At 37.0% G+C, this 20,615-nt stretch overlaps 1 protein-coding gene across 6 annotated transcripts; it reads left to right on the forward strand.

The window, feature by feature from the left end:
- The first annotated feature begins 552 nt into the window (after positions 1–552).
- On the forward strand, positions 553–19,965 carry LOC107800984 (putative serine/threonine-protein kinase PBL7). Of its 6 annotated transcripts, XR_012695383.1 has the most exons (4): positions 553–780; positions 17,362–17,542; positions 18,584–19,340; positions 19,457–19,965. XR_012695383.1 is itself a non-coding variant. In XM_075222645.1 (3 exons), the coding sequence occupies exons 1-3, from the start codon at positions 628–630 to the stop codon at positions 18,772–18,774; spliced, it is 525 nt and encodes a 174-aa protein (XP_075078746.1). In that variant the 5' UTR covers positions 553–627; the 3' UTR covers positions 18,775–19,965. The 6 variants fall into 6 exon arrangements, 4 of the variants coding, with proteins under 4 accessions (XP_075078746.1, XP_075078743.1, XP_075078744.1 ...); XM_075222645.1 differs by having other exon boundaries at positions 18,584–19,965; XM_075222642.1 differs by lacking the exons at positions 18,584–19,340; positions 19,457–19,965 and adding an exon at positions 17,810–18,577.
- The last annotated feature ends 650 nt before the right edge of the window (positions 19,966–20,615 follow it).

A 20,615-nucleotide genomic window follows, 5' to 3' on the forward strand; every position in this document is an offset into this window, starting at 1 on the left:
TAAATATTAATTTTGTATAATCAATATATAATGTATGTATATGGTTAGAAAAAGTAAATACTGAATATGAACGGCTATTTGTGTAAAATCCCTTTTGTGTACCTGGAAGCATCATAGATAAAAAAAATCTTTTTAATGATAATTGTATGTTAAAGTCCCTATGTATATCTTATGAGAATTTGTGGCCAGTGTCTTAGCTGAAGGTAAGAAGATGGTTCAATTGAATCCCCTCGTCTTAAAATTATAATGTATAAGTACGCTAAATATATATTGTTTAATCCCATTAAAATAAGGGAAGCTTCTTTGTATAGCACTTTTGCATTTACTTGTTAGGATTCTTGGCTCTACCACTGTTTGTGATTTGACTAATTTGGAATAGTGGTCCGGTTTGACCTGTTCAAAAAGTAAAGGAAAGATAAATGTCACATTCAGAGGAAGTTTCATAGAAAAGTGCATAGGAAATTACTTTTCTTCCAACAATTGGACCAATGAGAAGCTGAATGCTGAAAATTGTTGTCATTTTGTTAGTATTTCTACTATTGCCATGTTAAAACCATTACATTGGTTTCTGTTATAGTCATATCTTCCCCTTTGTAACATAAGGCTAAGAACTCGATAATATACCTTATGGAGTCTGCTAATATTGCAGGATCTAGTAGCATTGTTGCAAAAACTTTTACATTCGAGGAATTAACCAATACAACCAGAAACTTTCGAGATGATTGTCTTCTTGGAGAAGGCGGTTGTGGAAGAGTATACAAGGGGCAACTTCACGAACAGGTTAGCGCAAAGTAGTGGTTTTTCTTAAATATCTTAATCCTTAGAATTAATAAAATTCTCAGCCTTGATGAATTTGTAAACTCCTTTATGAGACTTGCTTCTCAAGTTTTTGTGTTTTTCGTTTCTTTACAATCTTTACCTCGCTGAGCTCAAAGCAGAGGTGGAACCAGAAATTTATAAAAGAGGATTTAAAAAACTTTTAGGATGTTACGGTTGGGGTTTAAACTGTGGGGTCCATCCCATCAATTAAGAAAGACTTTCTTCCTTTTGTTGATTGTTCAAAATTGGCAGCAAACATTTTTCTTTTGCATTGTCAAAAAGGGTAGTTTGCAGAAGGAAAATGTTAAATGTAGTAGGCGTGAGAGAGAAAAGCTCTGCCTATAAAAGGAGGGCTTCGGCTCTCATTTCTACACACCAACAAAGAGAGAAAAGAGAGAGAGAGCAATGTATTCCATAAACTATAAGAAAATAGTTTGTGAAGAAAAATAGAGTGTGAGAGATATTGTAGTGAGGTGGAAAAAGCAAAAGAGTGTTTATTTCTTTTGAGGGTGTAGTGGTCTTAGGAATATTCGTACTCATTACTACATAGTGTAAAATTCCTCGCTATAGTGATATCAGTTGCTCTTCTTGGCCGTGGTTTTTCCCTTATTCAGAAGGGTTTCCACGTAAAATCTTGGGGTCATTATTGCTGCATTTCTGTTCTTGCTGATTTAACCATAACTTAGTGTTCTGCGTTTATCACTAATACCGTGAATATTATTTTTACGGGGTTTATTCCCAACAAGTGGTATCACAGCCATGGTTCTGTCTGAGTATGCTCTGTGGTTGCAGCACATTCTGAACTTCCACATCAGAAAAGAATTACTTTGGTCTCCTAATAAATAGTATTTGTATTTGTGATAAACGATTGAAGCAAACACTAGTAGAATGTTTACTTTGAATGGCACAAATTATGCCATTTGGAAGGGCAAACTGTAAGACTTGCTCTATGTTAAGAATTTTCATCAACCTGCCTTCACCACTATAAAGCCTGATAATAAATCAGATGAAGAGTGAAATTTGTTACACGGGCAGGTTTGCGGCTTTATTAGATAGTGGGTTGACGATAATGTTTTGAACCATATTTCTGGGAAAACACATGCTCAGACCCTATGGGAGCACCTTGAAAGTTTTTATGCTCGGAAAACCGAAAACAATAAGATGTTTCTGATTAAGCAGATGTTGGGTTTAAAATACCATGATGGTTCCGCAATGACAGATCATCTGAATAATTTTCAGGGGATTATGAACCAGTTATCTGCTATGGGCATTAAATTTGATGAAGAAATTCAAGGTCTGTTTCTACTTGGTTCCCTACCAGATTCTTGGGAAATTCTTAGAACTTCATTATCAAATTCTGCTCTGGATGGTGTGATCTCTATGGATCTTGCCACGAACAGCCTTTTAAATGAAGAGATGAGAAGAAAATCTCAAGGTTCCTCCTCATCAGATGTCTTGGTGACTGACTCTAGGGGGAGAAGCAAGAACCGGGGTTCTCAAAATAGAGAACATAATAGAAGCAAATCCAGAAGCAGACTTAAAGATATTGAGTGCTATCATTGCGGGAAGAAAGGGCACACAAAGAAGTTCTGCCGAATTTTGAAAAAGGAGAATAGAGACAAGGAAGAACATAAAGAAGATGGCAGTCGTGTGGCCACCGTCACTACAGAAGATCTTGTCACTGTCCTTGATGCGGATTTGATAAATATTGCTTGTGATGAGTTAAGCTGGGTTGTGGACGGTGGTGCTGCATCTCATGTGACATCAAGGAAGGAATTTTTCTCATCCAATACTCAGGGTGACTTTGGAACTTTGAGTATGGGTAATGAGACTATATCTAGGGTGGCTGGTGTTGGAACGATTTGTTTGGAAACTAGTATTGGAACTAAACTAGTTTTAAATAATGTAAAGCATGCACCTGATGTGTGTTTGCACTTGATCTCTGTTGGTGTTTTGGATGATGAGGGATATGTCAGTACCAATGGTACTGGAAAGTGGAAGCTCACTAAGGGCTCCATGATTGTGGCTCGTGGGGAAAAACGTCGTGGTCTATACTGGACTACGGCCTCTACCTGTGTTGATATGGTGAATGTTGTTGAGAGCTATAACTCTTCAAAGTTATGGCATAAGAGGCTTAGCCACATTAGCAAGAAAGGACTAAATGTTGTGGCCAAGAAGAAATTGTTGTCAAATTTTGAAAGTGCAAAATTAGAAAAATGTGAGCATTGCTTGGCTGGAAAACAAAAAGAGTTTTTTTCCAATCTCATCCTCCTTCAAGAAAGACAGAGTTACTTGAGTTGGTGCATTTTCAGATTTATGTAGCCCAATAAAGACAAAAACTTTGGGTGGTTGTTGCGACCAAAACACTAACGCAAGTGTACGCAATCTTCAAGTAATATAGTAATAAGTAGAGTATCGTTCCCACGAGGTTTTGTGATTAACTTATCAACTGATGCAAACTCAAACAATTATCGATTCAAGTTAATTCATCACAAAATACTTTAAATAACGGATTTACAATTTAATTAGTAATCAAACAATAATACCACACAAATTTACTACGTCACTTATGCAATTTTCTTTTAATAATTAATAAGAGAGATATTCCAGGGTTATGGGCTTGGTAGAGATCATGCTACGCTTTTAGCTTAAAAATGATTTGTTGAATTATCTGGGTTATTGATTATAGGGTTGATAGTATCCATAAGAATCTGTCAAATTCTTATGCACCTATTCAAGTTAAATTAACACCTATATTTCTATGACATCAATATTAACTCAAATGCATTTACAATTTCTATTTTTCAACCAAAAAAGGCAATTAAGTATAGTTCTATCTTAATCGCGAATCTTTCACCCGATGCCCAGGATTCAGATCTTGTTCTATTTGATTCTATAGGCAATCAAGAATTTCCTTTTTCAAGTTTAACTCAAGATTCATAAATAGTATTTCACTGTTAGCTACGCAGTAAAATAATTAACAGTAGAATCAAATAAACAACCCTTGACGATAAATTCAAGATCATCAATTTAAGCTTCAAACAACATAATCATCTAACACCCATAACCCCAGAATATTTGGTTTTTTAGCTACTCATAATCATACAAACAACAACAATATAAGTTTTAAACATAAAATAAATAGATACTAGAAGAAAGTTTAGAAGAACTCTTTTAATCCTTGCTCCAAAGTGTTGTCTCCTCTTGATTTTTGATCCTCCCAGATGGATCTTCTCATCCTTTTCTCTCTCAAAACAGGTCTGGTCCGTCAATAATGGATGCTTTACCCTTTTTAATCGTGTAGGAAGGGGTTTTGACAATTATGCCCTTTTTAGACCGAAATAGAGTAGTTCTGCGATTTTTACACGTCTGCGGCGCCCCGTGCGATGCCCACATGGATTGGACAGAGGCAGAATGCATTTTAACGGAGAAAAACAATGCAACAAAGATTTTTGCACTGCCGCGGTGCCCCACGGCGCGCCGCGACAGTGTATTTTTCTGCGCTGTTTCATTTTTTCTCTTGTTTTTCTATCTGGGCTTGCTTTGCGACCCCCGAACATGATCCCGACTTGATTTATTTAGCTTTTACTCAGACTTCAAAGCCCCAAATTAATCAAATTCATTCCAAAGTTAATTCTTAAGTTGGATTAGCTTCCTGCAAGGCATAAAACATGAATTTAGTACAATTCATTATCATTTAAGCTCAAACCTTTGTAAAATGCAATAATTAAAGTGTTGTTACAACGACTAAAACACAAGTTTTTAGCCTATGATCAACACCCTACACTTAGACCATTGCTCGTCCTCGAGCAATTAACATACATTTCACATAAGGACGACCTTTTTATCAAGCAATTTTTCTAACAACACATGCCGACACTTAAGTACCAATTCATAATAGTTCAACCTCAAGACATGACTCACAAGTGCCACGTATTTTCATAACTTTCTCACTTACTCTAACACAAAGGTCAAAATGTTTCCTTGCTTTCACAAATCATGTGTCCTCCCACAACTAATATACACTAGTTCCTCTCAACATAGTATTCACAAATAATTAGGAACTCAAAATAGGAAGAAGTAACTCACTCTCAGAATTGAAATTCATGTGCAACAAATGACATACCATATGCTTTGCCCCTAGTGTAATACTCTACTAATTGAGCTTATTCAATCAAAGATCAAATAGGACTTTAATTGGTTGTAATGCAGGCTGAGGAAGGGTGTGATAAATATAGAATGTAGTAGCTACATCTCTTTGAGCACTTCATACATACACCATTTCATTTCACAATTTCAGCATTACTCTTATGTTAAACCATCTCCAACCTTTTTGAGGTTTTACATAATAACAACAAATCTCATTCTATTTAAGCACCATAAGCTAGGGAATGTTACTAATGAAAATCCATCCCCTATATATATACACACATACACATACATATATACATGTTTTTTTCCTATTTTTATTTTATATAAACCAACAAATCTCTTCTCAACTTTAACAACATTAAAACAACACTAAGTGCTCATGAGAGATAGAGGTTCAAACAACTGATATATTTACATAAATTGGTAAAGTTCATAATGTGGATGCCAAAGAAATAGGATTAACGGCTCAAAAGGTTTGACTAAGATATATATATAACTAGGTGGGAACAATTATGAAACTGGTTTAACAAAGAAATGCCTATATCATCTCCTAAACTGAATAATGCTATTATTTCGCTTTGCAAAACACCTGAGGACAAGTTCTAGATATCAACTGTTACGCACAGAATTTTTCGACAACCTCACTTACAATTGGCACACAGCTCATTCAAGCTTGGATCTTTCTTGACTCTCTAGTCAAAGTAGTTAAGCATTGTTATAAATACACAATTTAAGGCACTTACTTTAGAATCAAGAACTGAGATTGGGCATCACAAATAAGGTACATACAACTTCTGAAGCATGTGCATTTGAGGAGATTAACTTTGTGAGTTAGGAACTTTTTATTCAATTGAACAAAATTTTTTTTACACTATACCCGGTTCAAATACACCCTTGGAAAAGAACCGTGGTGTAAATAAAAACCAAGGGAAATGTTTTAATTTAAACAAAAACTAGCATACACTAAACTGAAATTAAAAAAAAACATTTTTTTTCGAGTTTCAACTTTATTTCCCTCAAGAAAATCCATCGTTGGGAAACAAAATTGAAATTAGTACCACTACTACCTACAAACGTTATAGTCTACCAAACCAAAAAGTTTAACAGACTAAACAAAATAAAACAACCATAATACAAAAAATACTAAAGTAATTACATTACAATAGGAGAAAATCACCCCACACTAAAAACATTGCATTGTCACTAATGCAAAAAGATCAAAAATAGATCAGAAAAGACTCCCTGAGGCCATTGGCCTAAGCATCGTCATCCTCAAAGGTGCGCAAATATTCCTCGTCATCTGAGGGAATAGAGTTCACATCTTCATCCTGTGGGATTTGACCTTGCTGAGCCATTCCTAACCACTGTTGTGTGAAAGGAGATAGAGGGTGATTTTGTTGTAACTCTTCCAAGTTCACTTCCCCTCTAGAAGCGCGAAGGCGCAGGTAAGCAAATAATATTTGCAAAGTCTCTTCCAGCCTTTGATCGGGATTAAGTGCAGCGGCTGGCGGATCTATCACAGTCGTGACATCAAACGCCCTGATAGGATATGTTACTTTTATCTTCCGATCATAGTGATACTCTTCTTCAATGTAGTGCGTCCGCAATAGCCGAGTGATCATACTCGGATAGTGTAGGCGGCGTCCCCCAAAAGGTCTCACGTTTGACATGTGTTCCAGCATAATTTTCCCAAGATCAACCTGCATTCCTGTTAAAAATGCATAAATCAAGCAAACCTTTAGTTTTGATACGTCTGTATCACTTTGTGTTGGCATGATTCTGGCATTTATTATCTTCAAAATGACTCGTGCAGGACGCTGGAATGTTCCTTTTTACATCTCATTGTGAAACTCATTTGAATCTCTAGTCCACAAGGCAAAGGAATCTGCACCATATAGCTGCCTGCGAATGTCTGGGTAATCAGGGCCAAGCAGGAACCTCTGGAACAGCTTATGTGAATGTTCAGTGAAACCCATTATTTGATTTATGACCTTTGATGAAAATGGGATCACTCTGTTTCTGACCCTGACTTGATAGCTGGCATCTAAATCACATCCTGGTTGCCAATTGGCATAAAATTCTTTTACCAAGTGATGTTCACATTATCACCTTGGCGAAACAACCCTTCAAACCCCAAAGCTCGAATGTTAGTATATATGGCATTATACTTACGAGCAAGCTTTCCTTCATCTATGACAACTTCTGGGATTGGTGGCACAACAGGGACAAAGGATTGGAACCATTGTATTGTATGGGCTGGAATAGCCCTGATGCCATATTTGCACTCTGGCACCTCATCTGCATCAGGGTTAAAGTGTTCCTCTTCCTCCTCAACTGGTGCCGGAGGTGGTGCCCTTCTACCTCCACGTCGGCTAGTAGATGCAGCCTTAGATAGGCCAGCGTTTGATCTTTTGCTTGGGCGCCGAGACATTATACCTACACAACTTGATATATTAGTTAAAAAGACACAAAATCATTTTAAGAGCAAGTGGAGTAAATACCCCACACTTATGTTATATCATGTTGATACTTAGCATGTATAACAGGGATTCAGACTACCTTGTTCTTCAATTAGAATAATATAATGCTTATCGGCCTACCCAACATTAGAGACAATTGCAACAATAAAAAATAAAATAAAAATTAAAAACTAAGCTAGATTTTACAAGCTAGATTAATATTAAACATAAGAATAAATATTAAACAAAATTAAGCTAGATTATTATTAAACATAAACATAAAAAGAAATTAGTCTATTTTATAAAATTCAAAATTATTATACAAAATATACTACATAGGCACATTAGCATGAATCATACACCTCAATTTTACATAAAGAAAGCGAAAAAATATGGTTTAGCCTAATGTTATAGTTGTTATAAATAATAACATCTCACAATGCAATTTGTTTCTTATTTTGCGACATTACTCAATTTCATGTCACTTAGAAATTTTAACAAACATATTGTAAGCATGTCTCGTATTCTTAAAATTTCAACTTCAAAAGAGGCATAATCACCATGTCAACAACACAAATATGCCTCTCATCACAACTATAACATCATTACATATTCACAATAGTATTCCATACACAATTTTTCACTTTATTATATGTATTTTCAGATTAGTACACCCCCAATAATCTTGCACAAGAAACTCAACCCATTTCACCTCAACACACCTTCAAATCCTCCATAACCACAAAAAGAATAGACATTCTAAGTTTCTAATACTATTTTTAACAATATTAACAAAAGAAACTAAAAGAAAATTATGAACACAATTCTTGCTAGGGTTTATACAAACATATTTGAAAATAAGAGAGAAAGACAAACTGAAATACTACTAGTTTGAAAGAAGAGAAAGAGAAGACTACTTACCTTGCAAGAAAAATAAAGATTTGAGGATGCATTGTTGAGTGGAATTATTGGGTTGGGGTTTTTGAGTTGAGAATGGGAGAGGCAGAAGTTGTGAGATGAAATAATGAAATAAGGGAAAGGGGTTCGGTTATTAAGGGGTTAAATTTTAAAAAAAAAATTAATTAAAAATGGCCTGCCGCGGCGCCCCACGCGGCGCGGTAGGCCAAAAATCCTAGCTGCTCCGAAAATTTTGTATTCTACCTCATCTGTGCAATTTTGCCTGGCACGGTGTGTGGCACGACGCCCAATGCGACGCGGTAGGCCAATTTTTCACAGAGTTAGCCTATTTTTCGTTTTTAGCTCACAATTTACCCCTACATCATTGTACACTGATTTTAGGCCAAATTCATGCTTGCACCTGACTAAAAACATTATAACATCTAAAATCTAATATTTCTAAACTACAATTAAAAGTTAGTGATGTTAGTCATTGGGTTGTCTCCCAATAAGCGCCTAATTTAACGTCGCGGCATGACTCAACACTTCATCATGCATCAACCAAATCTACCGAGGTCTTGTGACGTTTAATATCACCACCCCAATAGTGTTTTACTCGTTGCCCATTCACCAAGAATGTACCACTTGAATTTATGTCCCGCAATTCAACTGTTCCATGAGGAGTCACACTTACCACAACGAAAGGGCCTGCCAAACGGGACTTAAGCTTTCCAGGAAAAAGCTTTAGCCTTGAATTAAACAAGAGAACTTCTTGACCCGGCTCAAACTCACGATGTTGGATGTGATTGTCATGCCACCTCTTGGTCTTTTCTTTATATAACTTGGCATTTTCATAAGCATGCAACCGAAACTCATCAAGTTCATTGAGTTGTAGCAGTCTTTTTTTACCGGCTAAGTCCATATCCATATTTAGCTTTTTGATTGCCCAATAAGCTTTGTGTTCTAGCTCAACATGCAAATGACATGCCTTTCCATAAAGCAACCTGTACGGAGAAGTACCTATTGGAGTCTTGTATGCAGTTCGGTAAGCCCACAATGCATCTTCTAACTTACCGGACCAATCTTTTCTATATGCACTCACTGTTTTCTCCAAAATCTATTTTACCTCCCTATTTGACACTTCAACTTGACCACTCGTTTGAGGGTGGTATGCAGTAGCAACCTTGTGTCTTACCCCATATTTTGCTAGAACATTTTTAAACAATTTGTTGCAAAAGTGTGTTCCTCCATCACTTATCAACACCCTTGGAGTTCCAAAGCGTGTGAAAATATGCTTCTTTACGAAACTTACCACTACCTTTGCATCATTAGTAGGAAGAGCAATGGCCTCAACCCACTTAGACACATAATCGACTGCAACCAAAATGTATCTGTGCCCATTAGAATATGGAAATGGTCCCATAAAATCAATTCCCCAGACATCAAAGAGCTCTACTGCCAAAATATTTTGCAAAGGCATCTCGTCCCTCTTCGTGATTGTACCTATTCTTTGACACCTGTCACAATTTTTACCAAGAGCACGTGCATCTTTAAATAATTTTGGCCAGTAAAAACCTTATTGCAAAACATTTTGTGCAATTCTGTCTCCACCATGATGACCTCCATAAAGAGATGAATGACAATCATGCAATATTGCATTCATCTCCTCCTTAGGGACACACCTTCTTACCAATTGATCTGCGCATTGCTTGTATAGAAAAGGCTCGTCCCACATGTAGAATCTCACGTCATGTAAAAATCTTCCTCCTTTCTTTGGAACACATTGGACTAGACTTACCCATTTGCTATCAGAGATTGGAAATACAAGACCTGCATCAAGCCATTTAATCACTTCTTTTTTCACCACCTCTTTTATGTTGGGATTTAGGCGGCGTTGTTGTTCTATGCTCGACTTGTGTCCTTCCTCCATAAGAATTTTATGCATGCAAAAAGCTGGACTAATACCTCTTATGTCAGACATTGTCCACCCAATTGCTCTTTTATGCTCACATAGTACGCTCATCAATTTTTCTTCCTACAATTCAGACAAGTCAGAAGAAATAATAATAGGTAACGTATCAGAACTACCCAAATAAGCATAATGAAGGTGAGAAGGTAAAGGTTTTAGTACCAATTTTGGAGCTTCTTCAATTGATGGCTTCGGAGGAGGACCATTTGGCCTGTTCAAAGGTTCAAAGGGATTTAAACCTTTCATATATTCACATGATGCGTTCAAACTATGCTTCATCTCTTCAACCTCATCATTAATCTCCAAACTCTCGAACAACACGATTGCTTTCTCTAAAGAATCCTTCAAATATACACTTGTGGCAATAAGTTGCTCATTCATCTCTATGACAGATATCATAGACAATTCTTCATAATGACGAGGAAGTTGAATTGCTTTGTATACATTAAAAACAACTTCCTCATTTTCAACTCTCATGATCATTTTCCCTTCTCTTACTTTAATTATAGCATCACCTGTAGCCAAGAGAGGTCTTCCCAATATAATAGGAACTTTTTCATCTGCTTCAAAATCCAAGATAATGAAATCAGTCGGGAAAAATAAATTTCCCAATTTTCAGCAGCACATCTTCAATCACCCCTTCCGGGTAAGCTATGGACCTGTCTGCTAGTTGCAACATCACAGTGGTGGGTTTTGGAGCTCCCAAACCCAATTTTTTGTACAAAGACAATGGCATCAAATTTACGCTCTCTCCCAACACAAAGTGTGGCCTATATCAACATTACCTATTCTCACAGGGATTGTAAAGCTGCCAGGATCCTTAAGCTTTTGAGGAAGCTTATTTTGGACCCTTGAAGTGCACTCCTCAATAAGTGCAACTATTTCGAATTCAGTCAATCTCCTCTTGTTAGCCACAATATCTTTTATATACTTGGCATACTTTGGAATATCACGAATCGCGTCTACCAATGGAATATTCAATTGAATCTGACTCAACATAGAGAGAAATTTGTTGACATGCGATCATCATTTTTTTCTGCAATCTTTGTGGAAAAGGTGGTGGCCTCCTTGGAACATTCACAGGTGCTGAAACTGTATCATCTTTCTTTGCTTCTTGTGTTGCTTTGGGAATCAATTCACCCTCATGTATAGGCTTGTCTTTTCTCTTCTTTGGAACTTCTTCTAATTCCCTTCCAGTTCTAAGTGTAATTGCACTAACTTGTGGATTTTTCTATGTATCACTTGGAGGAGCACCTGCAGGCCTAGTATTTTGATTTGCAACTAGCTATCCCATTTGTCTTTCAAGATTTCTGAAATCAGTTCTGAGTTGATGATTGTCATGAAACAATTTCTTCAACAAATCATTTGTACTTTCTTCTACCTGCTGGGGTGGCCTTTGAGGTTGCTTAAAATTTCCTTGGGGTCTATATTGATTCTGATTTGATTGATTTCCACCCCAAGAGAAATTAGGATGATTTCTCCAATTTGCATTGTAAGTGTTCCCATATTGTGCTTGTTGGTTCATCGGACCTCTGCTTTGCATTGTAAGTGTTCCCATATTGATTTCCATTGTCTCATCTAATCCATCAACAAAGGTATGGACCAATACCTCATCAGTTTGACAATGATGTGGATAGTCTCAAAGTAGTTTCTTGTATCTTTCCCAAGCTTGGCGAAGAGTCTTACCATCCCGTTGTTGAAACCCAAGAATCTGGCTCCGCAAAGACTTTGTCTTTTTAGTGGGGAAAAACTTGATTAAGAATTTCTTTGCTAAGTCATCCCAAGTATGGATTGAATTAGCAGGCTCCTTTTGCAACCATTCTTTAGCTTCCCCCAACAATGAAAAAGGAAACAAGGTCATTCTGACATAGTCCTTGGAAACATTTGGATAGTTGTAAGTATCCGTGATTTCCAAAAATTCTGAATGTGCCTCTACAAGTCTTCATGAGATAGACCTACTTATTTCCCAGTGGACTGAATCAGCTGTACCATGTACTGTTTAAGCTCAAAGTGACCAGTGATATCAGGCTTCACAACAGCCTGAGTGATATTAGCAAGATTTGTCCTTGCAGCTTCTATCACCTGACGCCCTCCATTACATGCCATCACTGTTGGTTGTGGTTGAACTAAAATGTCCAACTCTCTTTCTGTTTTGTATCTAGCTTCCAACTCCTTCCTCGCTCTATGAAGTGTTCTTTCAATTTCAGGATCAAGAGGGAAGAGATTGCTTGTGCTTCTACCCCTTCGCATTCAAGAGAAGAGCCCACGTGACACAAACAAAGTGAACTGAAAATTAATACTTAAACCAATAGCTGATAAAAGCTTAACTCAGTCAAATAGCTAATTTTCAAGTCCCCAGCAACGACGCCAAAAACTTGTTGCGACCAAAACACTTACGCAAGTGTACGCGATCTTCAAGTAATATAGTAATAAGTAGAGTATCGTTCCCACAAGGACTTGTGATTAACTTACCAACTGATGCAAACTCAAACAATTATCGATTCAAGCTAATTCATCACAAAATACTTTAAATAACCGATTTACAATTTAATTAGTAATCAAACAATAATACCACACAAAGTTATTACGCCACTTATGCAATTTTCTTTTAACAATTAATAAGAGAGATAGTCCAGGGTTATGGCCTTGCTAGAGATCATGTTACGCTTTTAGTTTAAAATGATTTATTGAATTATCTGGGTTATTGATTATAGGGTTGATAATATCCATAAGAATCTGTCGAATTCTTATGCACCTATTCAAGTTAAATTAACACCTATATTTCTATGGCATCAATATTAACTCAAATGCATTTACAATTCCTATTTTTCAACCAAACAAGGCAATTAAGTATAGTTCTATCTTAATCGCGAATCTTTCACCCGATGCCCAGGATTCAGATCTTGTTCTATTTGATTCTATATGCAATCAAGAATTTTCTTTTTCAAGTTTAACTCAAGATTAGTAAATAGTATTTCACTATTAGCTACGCAGTAAAATAATTAACAGCAGAATCAAATAAACAACCTTTAACGATAAATTCACGATCATCAATTTAAGCTTCAAACAACATAATCATCTAACACCCATAACCCCAGAATATTTAGGTTTTTAGCTACTCATAATCATACAAACATCAATAATATAAGTCTTAAACATAAAATAAATAGATACTAGAAGAAAGTTTAGAAGAACTCTTTTAGTCCTTGCTCCAAAGTGTTGTCTCCTCTTGATTTTTGATCCTCCCAGATGTATCTTCTCCTCCTTTTCTCTCTCAAAATAGGTCTGGTCCGTCAATAATGGATGCTTTACCCTTTTTAATCGTGTAGGAAGAGGTTTTGACAATTATGCCCTTTTTAGACCGAAATAGAGTAGTTCTGCGATTTTTACACGTCCGCGACGCCCCGTGTGACACCCCGTGCGCCGCGTACATGGATTGGCACCGCGACAGTGTATTTTTCTGCGTTGCTTCATTTTTTCTCTTGTTTTTCTATCCGGGCTTGCTTTGCGACCCCCGAACACGATCCCGACTTGATTTATTTAGCTTTTACTCAGACTTCAAAGCCCCAAATTAATCAAATTCATCCCAAAGTTAATTCTTAAGTCGGATTAGCTTCCTGCAAGGTATAAAGCATGAATTTAGTACAATTCATTATCATTTAAGCTCAAACCTTTGTAAAATGCAATAATTAAAGTGTTGTTACAACGACTAATACATGAGTTTTTAGCCTATGATCAGTGGTGCACTTTATTTTGCTACCTTTATTGATGATTGTTCAAGGAAATTTGGGTCTACATCTTGAAGACTACAGACTAAGTGTTGGGTGTCTTTAAGCAGTTTCAGGCTTCAGTTGAAAGAGAAACTGGAAAGAAGCTGAAGTGTATTCGTATTGATAACGGTGGTGAATATTGTGGACCGTTTGACGAATACTGCAAGCAACAGGGTATCAGACACCAGAAGACTCCTCCTAAGACTCCTCAGCTTAATGGTTTAGCAGAAAGGATGAACAGGACCTTGATGGAAAGAGTCAGATGTTTGCTTTCTGAAGCAAAGTTGCCGAATTCCTTTTGGAGTGAGGCTTTGTTGACCACCGCACATGTTATTATTCTATCCCCTGCGGTTGCTTTGCAAAGTGATATTCCAAACAAAGTTTGGTATGTCAAGGATGTTTCCTATGACCACATGAAAGTGTTTGGTTGCAAAGCTTTTGTACATGTGCCTAAAGATGAGAGGTCAAAATTAACTACCAAGACAAGGCAGTGCATCTTTATTGGTTATGGCCTTGATGAGTTTGGTTACAGGCTATATGATCCAATTGAGAAGAAGGTCATGAGAAGCTGTGATGTTATCTTCATGGAAGATCAAACCATTGAAGATATTAACAAAGCGGAGAAGCTAAAATTCCCAAGTTTTTAATGTTTAGTTAATCTTGATCAAGTTCCTCATACAAATGCGGATGACGTTAGTGGGCTCAATGAGGATGGTGATGCCCAGAACCATATTCCAGATCAACATATTGATGGTGATGTTGATAACAATGCTAATGTTGATGAGGTAAATGTTCCTACTCACGAAGTTGTAGACGAGTTAGATATTCCACTCAGGAGATCTTCTAGACCTCGTACTCCTTCCTCCCTCTATTCACCCAATAAGTATGTATTACTCACTGATGGGGGAGAACCTAAATGTTATGCGGAGGTCATAAAAGATGAGCACAAGGATCAATGGATTGAAGCCATGCAAGATGAGATGAAATCTCTGCATGAGAACCATACTTATGAGTTGGTGAAATTGCCTGAGGACATAAGAGCTTTGAAAAACAAGTGGGTGTTCAAAGTTAAAGTTGAAGAACATAGTTTGAAGCCCAGATACAAAGCTAGATTAGTTGTCAAAGGATTTAGTTAAAGGAAAGGTATTGACTTTGACGAAATATTTTCTCCTGTCATGAAAATATCCTTCATTCGGATAGTTCTTGGTTTGACTGCTAGTCTTGATTTGGAGATTAAGCAGATGGATGTGAAGACTGTTTTTCTTCTCGGTGACTTAGAAGAGGATATCTATATGGAACAACCTGAGGGCTTCAAGGTAAAAAGTAAAGAAAATCTTGTATGCAAACTTAAGAAGAGTCTATACGGATTGAAGCAAGCTCCCAGACAGTGGTATAAGAAGTTTGAATCTGTTATGGGGGAGCAAGGCTATAAGAAGACTTTTTCAGATCACTGTGTATTTATAAAAAGATTTTATGATGATGACTTTATCATCCTTTTGCTATATGTGGATGATATGTTGATTGTGGGCAGAAACGCTTCCTAGATTGACGAGTTGAAGAAATAGTTGAATAAGTCTTTTGCAATGAAAGACTTGGGTCATGCTAAGCAGATATTAGGCATGAGAATTACTCGTTCGAGAAATGAAAGGAAGCTTTACTTGTCACAGAAGAAGTACATAGAATGTGTACTGGAGTGCTTCAATATGAAAAGTGCTAAGTTGGTTCACACACCCCTTCCTATTCATCTGAAGTTGAGCTAGAAGATATGTCCTACAACAACAGAGGAAAAAGAGAGAATGTCCAAGATTCCTTATGCCTCTGCCGTCGGAAGTTCGATGTATGCAATGGTATGCACTCGACCAGATATTGCTCATGCAGTCGGTGTTGTTAGCAGATTTCTCGAAAATCCAGAAAAAGAGCATTGGGAAGCTGTAAAGTGGATACTCATGTATCTAAGAGGAAGCTCACATGAATGCTTATGTTTTGGAGGATCAAATCTAATTTTGAAGGGCTATACAGATTCTAATATGGCAGGTGACGTTGATAATAGAAAATCCACTATTGGATATTTGTTTACTTTTTTAGGGGGAGTTATATCATGGAAAACTAAGTTGCAGAAGTGCGTCGCACTTTCTACAACTGAAGCGGAGTATATTGCGGCTACTGAAGCTGGCAAAGAGATGATATGGCTCAAGAGATTTCTTCAAGAACTTGGATTGCGACAGATAGAGTATGTTGTCTATTGCGACAATCAGAGTGCAATAGACCTAAGCAAAAACTCCATGTACCATGCGAGAACAAAACACATCGACGTTAGATATCATTGGATTCGTGAGCAAGTGGAGAACGGATCACTTCAGGTCAAAAAGATTCACACGAGTGTAAATCCTGCTGATATGTTAACCAAGGTGGTACCAATACACAAGTTCGAGCTTTGCAAAGAACTCGTCGGCATGCGCTCAAACTAGAATCTCCGGTGTTACATCCTTCAGGTGAATGGGACTAGAGGGGGAAATTTGTGGGGTCCATCCCATCAATTAAGGAAGACTTTCTTCCTTTTGTTGATTATTCAAAATTGGCAGCAAACATTTTTCTTCTACATTTTCAAAAAGGGTAGGCTGCAGAAGGAAAATGTTAAATGTAGTAGGCGTGAGAGAGAAAGGCTCCGTCTATAAAAGGAGAGCTTCGGCTCTCATTTCTACATACAAACAAAGAGAGAAAAGAGAGAGAGAGAGCAAGGTATTCCATAAACTATAAGAAAATAGTTTGTGAAGAAAAACAAAGTGTGAGAGATATTGTAGTGAGGTGAAAAAAGCAAAAGAGTGTTTATTTCTTTTGAGGGTGTAGTGTTCTTAGGGTTATTTTTACTCGTTACTACACAGTGTAAAATTCATCGCTATAGTTATATCAGTTGCTCTTCTTGGCCGTGATTTTTCCCTTATTCAGAAGGGTTTCCACGTAAAATTTTGGTGTCATTATTGTTGCATTTCTATTCTTGCTGATTTAACCATAACTTAGTGTTCTGCATTTATCACTAATTTCGTGAATATTATTTTTACGGGGTTTATTCCCAACATAAACCTATGATCTGATGCAACTTTTGAACCCCCTTCAATATAATACTTGAACTTTTTTCTTTATGTCAAGGGGATTCAATAGCTCACATATAACAAAAAAATCGTTCTTACCCTATTTGCATAGTGTAATTTTCCAGCGAAGAATATTTTTAAGAACAAGGTTATACCCATGCACCTAAGCTTCATTGATTTGAATGTTGACCCTTCATTTAGTGCAGGTTGTTGCAATCATGCAGGTTGATCAAAATGGCAACAGGAAATTTCTTGTTGAAGTGCTGAGGCTAAATCTGTTACACCATCCTAATATTGTAAATATAATTGGCTACTCTGCTGATAGAGATCATAGACTTCTGGTTTACAAATACATGCCACTAGGATCATTAAAAGACTATATTCAAGGTAAATTACCACTTTATTTGATTACTACTTCAAATAAAGATAAAAGGTAGCCCGGTGTACTAAGTTCCCGCTATGCACAGAGTCTGGGAAGGGTGAGACCACAAGGGTTTGCTGTACGCAACCTTACCCTGCATTTCTACAAGAGGCTGTTTTTATGTTTCAAACCCGTAACCTCTTTGATCACATGGCAGCAACTTGACTAGTTACGCCAAGGCTCCCCTTCACTTCGATAAAGATATGGTTTTAAAATTATTGATTTTTCTGCAGATCCTTCACCTAGTAAGAAACAACTTGATTGGGACACTAGAATGAAAATTGCTATTGAAGTAGCAAAGGGATTGGAATTCTTACATGATAAAGCACAGCCACCTGTAATACACTGTAATATCAACTGCTATAATATCTTGCTTGATGAGGGATATCACGCCAAGCTATCTGGGTTTAGTTTGGCCAAACTCGGGCCTATAGGAGGCAAACACCATGTATACATAAAATTCCAGGGCGTGATTGGGTATAGTGCACCTGAGTATGTCATGACTGGTGAGTTGAGTGTAAAATCAGATATTTACAGCTTTGGAGTTGTCCTTCTGGAGATCTTTACAGGGAGAAAAGCAATGGAAAACTCAACAGATGGAGATGAGCACAATCTGGTTGAATGGCTAAGATATTTTTGCTCTTATAATAATTCTCAAAACTTCAATGGGATGCTTATTTTTCCTTTTTTCCTAAAATTATCGTTCAAGTTAGTTCCACTACATTTAGTTAAATGGTGGACTCTTAAAAATGTCGTTGAGTGTCTGTCGAATCCTCCAAAAATGCACGTGTCGAGTCCTCCAAAAGTAGTGCATTTTTGGATGATTTGACACGGGTGCAGCTGTATTTCTGGAGAATCTGAGCAACATATCTTTAAGAGCGAATTGTTTTAATTAACCAACTTGCTTTCTGCTATACAAATTTGTACAACTTTTAATTTTCTGATGTACAGTAGGATTTTATTGGGTATGTTGTTATTGATGTAAACATTGATATTCTGCATATTAGGCAAGTTTGTTGATCAAAGATCAGAAATTCTCCGAAATGGCAGATCCAACGCTTCAAGGCAACTATCCAGCAAAAGGTTTACAACAAGCTCTTATAGTCGCAGAAATGTGTGTTCAAGAGCAACCTACAAAATGCCCCGGCATATCAGAGGTGGTCACATTTTTGACTCACATTGCTTCAGGAAAGTATGATTCTGAAATGTCAGGATGTTCCAAACTCAATCTAAACATCTCCTAATGCTCGTCGAGAATGTGGGAAACTGACAAATGCATATGAAAAGTATGAAAAACTCTAAGATTTAGTTGGTGTTTTGTTATGAATAAAAAAAGTCAATAGGCCATGATGAAGAACGTGTTTAAGAAACTAGCAAACTTTGTGTGGGATCCGGGTTGATGGGCCCAAGTGCCGAAATCAATTAAGCGAATTGGTTAAATAAGGTTGGGTAACAATAGTATAGGTAGGCTGAATATTGTTAGAAACTTCCCCTCTCTGGTCTCTCTCTGCCTCGTCTATTTCTCTATGTGGCTCTGTCTTCTCATCCCTTTCTTTTTATTACTATCCTCAGTTATTGTTCCTTTTCAGTGTAATTCCTTTGTTATCATATCAATATGTTATTTTTGTATTTGATTGTGGATATTGGATCCATAACATTGGTGCTTTCATTGTCTCCATCTACCATGGTGGACCTATCTCAAGCTCCAGTAATGGGTCGTTTCAGCGGTGAGAATCCTTTGAATTGGGTTCTTCAGGCAGAGAGGTATTTCACCTTTTACAATATTTCATCGGAGCATAAATTGTCCCAGGCTTCATTCTATTTGGATGGAAACGCTTTGGAATGGTATCATTGGTTATTTCGAAACAAACAACTTGCAGGCTGGGACCATTTCGTGAACAAATTGTTTATTCGTTTTCGACGTCGCAATACGGAAGCACCTGGTAGGTGTTTAGCTTTTCTTCGGCAATTTACCATAGTATTGTATTGGGAAAAATTGCATTTATATATGCAAGTGACATGTTGAGACATGTGGACTAGTCAAATAGTCAAAGAATTATAATTAGTCAAGAGGCACGGGCAGTAGTAGAAACGAGCAAAGGCAAAGTAAGAGGCACGGGAGGATATTTGAAGGATTCAACGCTCGTACCTATTTAAATCACTTATCAGAAGGAATGGATCTGACCATAATAAAGAGCGCAGATACGGAATTCGACAGGCATTAAATACTGGATACGTTAGAGAATTTGTATTGATTACAATGACTGTGTAACGTAGCATTCAATGTCTTTAATTATTCATAATAGATTCGTTATGATTTGGAGGAAATGCATATCTTCAAGATACCTATAAAAGGGAGGTATCTGGTCAATTGTAAACACAAGACACAATCGGAATATACTTTGATTCACTTGTTTTTCTCCTGATTACACTATGGTTACTCTAAATTACTTTCTTCTACATATTCTTTTGATTATTAGTAACCCGCGTTCTTCTAAATTCTAACTTTGACTGAAATTCTATTTTTTTGGTTAAACAAATTGGTTCTGTTACCGGGAATCTAATAATCTATTTTCTTTTCACTTGACCTTCCTTGTTACATCAATTATGTCGAATAACAATGACAACACCCCAGGAAACCAAGAGAACCAACAAAGTTAGGGAGGCCCACAAAATATTAACATTCAAGTTCCTACTCCGTAGGACTCTCCACGGCAATCTCGTGAGGGTACTCCTGATGGATCTCAAATAAACGAGTATGGTCAATTTGAAAATACTGAAGTTGTTAATGAAGCTTTGCAGAAATTAATTACTGCTTAGGTCAACAAAGCTGTTGAGGTGCTTGTTAACCAGTTACCTGTTGCAACACCCACACCTTCTCCAAATAATAACACTATAGAAAACCCTCGTTCCGGGCTTGTTAACTCAGGCAGCGATGGAACTCCTAGTAAACCGCAGGAGAGAGAACCAGGTAATGTAATTAATTCTGATTTACAAAATTTAGTACTAACCTTGCAGAAATAGCTCAAGGAGCAAAGT

Source organism: Nicotiana tabacum, chromosome 10, assembly GCF_000715075.1.
Source record: "Nicotiana tabacum cultivar K326 chromosome 10, ASM71507v2, whole genome shotgun sequence".
NCBI classification, from domain to species: domain Eukaryota; kingdom Viridiplantae; phylum Streptophyta; class Magnoliopsida; order Solanales; family Solanaceae; genus Nicotiana; species Nicotiana tabacum.